At 36.0% G+C, this 5021-nt stretch overlaps 1 protein-coding gene across 2 annotated transcripts; it reads left to right on the top strand.

Moving 5' to 3' along the window:
* Positions 1-338: 338 nt before the first annotated feature.
* Positions 339-4351, top strand: LOC105114775 (casein kinase I isoform delta-like). Of its 2 annotated transcripts, none has more exons than XM_011011441.1 (14): positions 339-518; positions 601-641; positions 739-808; positions 919-1067; positions 1153-1248; positions 1347-1417; positions 1636-1697; positions 1825-1888; positions 1969-2053; positions 2136-2262; positions 2392-2474; positions 2581-2644; positions 3160-3299; positions 3718-3815. In XM_011011441.1, exons 1-14 carry the CDS (start codon positions 443-445, stop codon positions 3784-3786), a joined length of 1197 nt encoding a protein of 398 aa, XP_011009743.1. In that variant the 5' UTR covers positions 339-442; the 3' UTR covers positions 3787-3815. The 2 variants fall into 2 exon arrangements, with proteins under 2 accessions (XP_011009743.1, XP_011009742.1); XM_011011440.1 differs by lacking the exon at positions 3718-3815 and adding an exon at positions 3822-4351 and having other exon boundaries at positions 341-518.
* The last annotated feature ends 670 nt before the right edge of the window (positions 4352-5021 follow it).

Genomic DNA, 5021 nt, shown 5'->3' with positions numbered 1-5021 from the left:
CGTATAATATTTGTAAGACGTGTATTATAGATAAATGGGGCCATGTACTAGATGATAAAGTAGCAGTTGTGATATGGTGAATGGGTATCGATATATTTTACTAAAACTTTTTGAGGTCACCGTAACTTTAAATTATTTTTTTTTGCGTTAATAGCCAAAAACACCAACAAATTATGTGGTTTAGGAACTCAGTTTGAGAATAGCTGTATAATTAAAGAACTGAATCGGTGTTGCTCCTAAAATTAAAAAGCAGCTCCCACTCCCCCTCTTTGCCTTCCCCACTCGCTGAAAATTAAGGAAAAGAAAGCCCCCCCCCTCTCTCTCTCTCTTAATTTGTCTAAATTTAACTATTATGAAAATCAAACCGGAGGAGGAGGAGGTTTAGGTTTAGGGTTTCGGTAATTATTATTATTATTATTATTATTAGTGATAGAATTTGATTATGGAGCCGCGTGTCGGCAATAAGTTTCGTCTTGGTCGCAAGATCGGTAGCGGATCCTTTGGAGAGATCTATCTAGGTTTGCTTTAAAATTATCGTTTCTGTTTATCATTTTCCTTAATAATCGGTTATTATTTTTTTAATTTTCTTTTATTTTATAGGTACAAATATTCAAACCAACGAGGAGGTTGCCATTAAGCTTGTGAGTTTAGTGTTTTTTTCCCCTCAAAAGATAAATTCTTTTAATTGATTAAATTTTGGAAAATCGGAGATTATCAATGATGTATTTTGATGCCTAGGAAAATGTGAAGACAAGGCATCCTCAATTGCTGTATGAATCTAAGCTGTACAAGATGCTGCAGGGAGGAAGTAAGTAGTGCTGACCTATGGCCTATTCTTCTATTCGTGTGGATGCTTTGTTGTTGTTTTTGCGGTATTTGTTTGTTAAAGTATTTGATTAGTTATTGTGAAATTGGCAGCGGGGATTCCGAATGTTAAATGGTTTGGTGTTGAAGGGGACTATAATGTACTTGTGATGGATTTACTGGGACCTAGTCTTGAGGATTTGTTCAACTTTTGCAATAGGAAGCTGTCTTTGAAGACCGTGCTCATGCTTGCTGATCACATGGTAGTAGGAGTTTATTAATAAGTTGGTATCCTGTGTTGTGTTTGGTTCGTTTATGATGTTGTTGTGTTTGTAATTTTACTGTCAGATTAATCGAGTTGAGTTTGTTCATTCCAAATCCTTTCTTCATCGAGACATCAAGCCAGACAACTTCCTCATGGGATTAGGGAGGCGTGCAAATCAGGTCTTGGGTTTGCAGTTTTCGTATTTGGATTTATTTATTTATTGATTGTTGTATGTTTTTTTGGTCCACCCTGTTGCTTAATGTTTAATTCTGTTCAGGTCTATGCCATTGACTTTGGACTGGCAAAGAAGTATAGAGACACTTCAACACATCAACACATTCCTTACAGGTTAATCACTTGCAACTTCAAATAGGTCATCTTATTACATATCGCAAATTTGTAGGATACTGCCACAGGTATAGGTTATTGTTCTTCAGCTGTTTGACCTTGCCTCTATGGTTTTATATAAAAGATGGTTTAGAGGGCAGTTTTTTATGTGCAGTGGTGGAAATCAAATTTTACATGGATGGGAGTTAATTTATATTTGTCGTTTATGTCAATTGCAGAGAGAATAAAAATTTGACTGGAACTGCAAGATATGCTAGCATGAACACTCACCTTGGCATTGGTAAAGATTGTGGCTCCTTCTTTTCAGCCCCCCCTCTCCTTCCTCCCTTTGTGTTTAGAATTTTAACTTGATTGCTGCCAGTTGTAAAACTAATGTTTCTTGATTGCTTTATTTCTGTATTTTGTAGAGCAAAGCCGTAGGGATGATTTAGAATCACTTGGATATGTTCTTGTGTATTTCTTGAGGGGAAGGTAACTCCCCTGTCCTCCAATATTATCTCATTTCACCCTTGTTTCTTAGTTAATTTTGTTGTGACGACATGTGGTTTTAGTCTTCCATGGCAGGGACTGAAAGCTGGTACAAAGAAGCAAAAATATGAAAAAATTAGTGAAAAGAAAGTGTCAACTTCTATTGAGGTATGCAGGGGTGTTAGGATAATTTGTTGATTTGAATTGTAAACATTTGTCTTATGTAACTGAATTGGAAAATCCTCATCAGGCGTTATGTCGGGGTTATCCTACAGAATTTGCATCCTACTTCCACTACTGTCGGTCACTCCGTTTTGATGATAAACCAGATTATGCATACCTGAAACGACTCTTCCGTGATCTCTTTATTCGTGAAGGTTTGAACTTTGCTTTTCAATTTTTACTATAAGATATTATAGAGGACCAAGAGCAATGATGGTAATATTTTGATCTTTTGAATCCTTATGATTTTCCCAATTGTTTTGACTTTTTTTTTCTTGCTTTAGGTTTCCAGTTTGACTACGTTTTTGATTGGACAATTTTGAAATATCAGCAATCACAGAGTGCTAATCCTCCGACCCGTGCACTTGTAAGTACCAGTATCATTGTTACTGTCTCCGGGCTTCTAGCCTTTGACTGATCAACTGTATAATCCTACTATTATGTTTGACTTGGTGTATTTATACTATCTACAGGGTCCTGGTGCTGGACCAAGCTCTGGCATTCCTCCTGGTGCTAATAATGTTGATAGGCAGTCAGGTAGACATGTTGCTGCTTGATGGCAAACTGAAGATTTTGGATTTATCACCTAAATATTTCATGGGGGATTGTTTGATTTTTTTTTTAATTTCTCACCAGGGATTTTAGGAATTTAATGTTTTTTCCACTTGGTTGTTTTTAAAAGTTTTGATTAGGAACATGCTTATTGATTTTAGGAATTTAATGTTTTTTCCACTTGGATTTTAAAAAGTCTTGATTAGGAACATGTTTTTTTCCCTCTCAGTATAGTTGATTTTGGTTTCTACATAGAGAATTTTTATCATGCTTTTTACAGGAGTAGTGTTGATGTTGGATATTTAATTCCATTTCTTTCCCTCCTTTTATTTTATTTTATATTATTATTGGTTTCCCTGTTTTCTATTTTTCTTCCCCATCTTCTCCCCTCTCAATTTGTTATATCCCATGCTTTTCTATTCAAAGCTTTTCCATGTGATTCTAGTTTTGTGCATCTCGATGCCTAAGAAAATGTCATTTGGGTTTTCACTTAAACACAGGTGGGGAAGAAGGTAGACCTGGTTGGTCTTCAACTGATCATGCTCGAAGAAGAAACTCTGGACCTATAGTGAATTCTGGAAATCTATCAAAACAAAAAAGCCCTGTTATAAATGATCTATCCTTGTCAAAAGATGCCACTGTAAGTTCTACACTGCATCTGCTTATGATTACAAAGTATTAAACAAATGTAAATGCCTCCCTTTCATAGATGATGAATAATGGCAAAGGTAAATGCAAGTATTGGCCTTAGGTTTTTTTTCCCTATCATTCCTGGCTCGATCATTCTTTGGGTGCCTATGGACATAAATGCCAGGCAGACCTTACTTTGGAAAGAGTTTATGAGAACCTTTTTCCTTTTCAAGTAAGTGCATTTCATATCGTTGTGTGTGATTGGTATCTCAATTCTGTCAATGCATCTTGTCATGTGTGTGGGTTTAAGATGTGCCATGCTTGTAGAATCATTTCCTCCATGAACAAACAATCTCGTTGCATATATAATTGATGCTCAATATTGTTACTTGATAGTTGATTTATTAAACTTGCATGGACCTGTGCAGCTGTCCAGCTCAAGTTTTTTGCGATCTAGCATGTTGCTTATATATTTGATGCTCAATATTGTTACTTGATAGTTGATTTATTAAACTTGCGTGGATCTGTGCAGCTGTCCAGCTCAAGATTTTTGCGATCTAATATGTCATTGAGGCAACCTGCTATCTCAAGTAGTCGTGGTGCAGCCCTTGTGAATGATTCCGATCCTTCTCGTCCCCGCGCAACTGATGCAAACTTTGCAGTGCTTCAGAATGGGCAAAGAATTTCACCTGCTTTATTATCTTCAGAGCAGAAGCCCTCGTTCTCTGGTAGAAATACTAACATAAAGACTTTGGAGTCAACTCGAAGGGGCATTGAGAGCTTGCATGTCAAATATTGATGGAAGGTTACGTTATAGCTGATGTCAATCACAAATGCTCGCTGCTGTAAATTTATAATCTGATACTGTAATTGCATAATGAGTGATGTGTTGTCTTGCTAACCTGTGCAATGCAGCGCGTGGGGACTGTTCTATTTTTATTTTTTGAAGGAAAAAAAAAAAACAATATCCAATGTGGAAGATAGCAGGAGTTTGTGGATGTAAAATATATTATCCCTAATCGTTTGTGATTGATGTGTTCATAAAATTAGATTACTTGAAAAGAATCTGTTGCTTCTTCCTCTTCAAAATTCATGGAAAGTAGACGGAACATGGTAATCATAACTTTGCTTGATAGTTAATTGAGCAAAACACGTTCAACAAGAAGTTACATCTTTGTGTATTGTTCACTGATGGCTCGAAACTACCTATGACTCAGAACTGAAACATCCCCCAGCCACACTTGATGTGTCTTAACACTGAAAGAGCATCATACCATCGCATGGTAATTTTTGGCTCTGCAAATAAACTTGTGTGGTAATCAACTTGTGTGGTAATCTGATTCCTCACTAGATTTAACCTTTCCTTGCTGATATCACTTATGTTTGCTAAGATAATCAAAATATACAACAAGTTTTATAGAAATTCTTTCCCGACGGTCATTAATCTCATAAACAAAAAGAACTACACACAAGTTTATGTGTTATGCACAAAAATTACATGCTACACCAAGCTATCTCTAACACATACTTTATATGTTCTTGCATACTTCGACATGTTAAATACACCCCATACATCTCTCCCTTCAAACAAGATCTACAACAAGTATTTATAAACAAATATTTACAAAGTACAACTCTCATTCCTACTTTTAAGTAGTGAGACACTATTTCACCAATATTTATCAATAAACATAGTGGTCCCATTAGCTATTAAGTAGTGGATAATTTTCCC

The sequence above is a fragment of the Populus euphratica genome, unplaced genomic scaffold (assembly GCF_000495115.2).
Source record: "Populus euphratica unplaced genomic scaffold, PopEup_1.0 scaffold579.1, whole genome shotgun sequence".
Lineage (NCBI taxonomy): Eukaryota > Viridiplantae > Streptophyta > Magnoliopsida > Malpighiales > Salicaceae > Populus > Populus euphratica.
The sequence above is the reverse complement of the archived record's forward strand: the minus strand, read 5'-3'. Positions and strand labels throughout refer to the sequence as shown.

Coding starts and splice junctions, on each gene's coding strand:
- LOC105114775 (XM_011011440.1), top strand. CDS start 443: ATGGAGCCGCGTGTCGGCAATAAGTTTCGTCTTGGTCGCAAGATCGGT. Junction 1,068..1,152: donor TCATGCTTGCTGATCACATG/GTAGTAGGAGTT, acceptor TTTTACTGTCAG/ATTAATCGAGTTGAGTTTGT. Junction 1,889..1,968: donor GTGTATTTCTTGAGGGGAAG/GTAACTCCCCTG, acceptor ATGTGGTTTTAG/TCTTCCATGGCAGGGACTGA.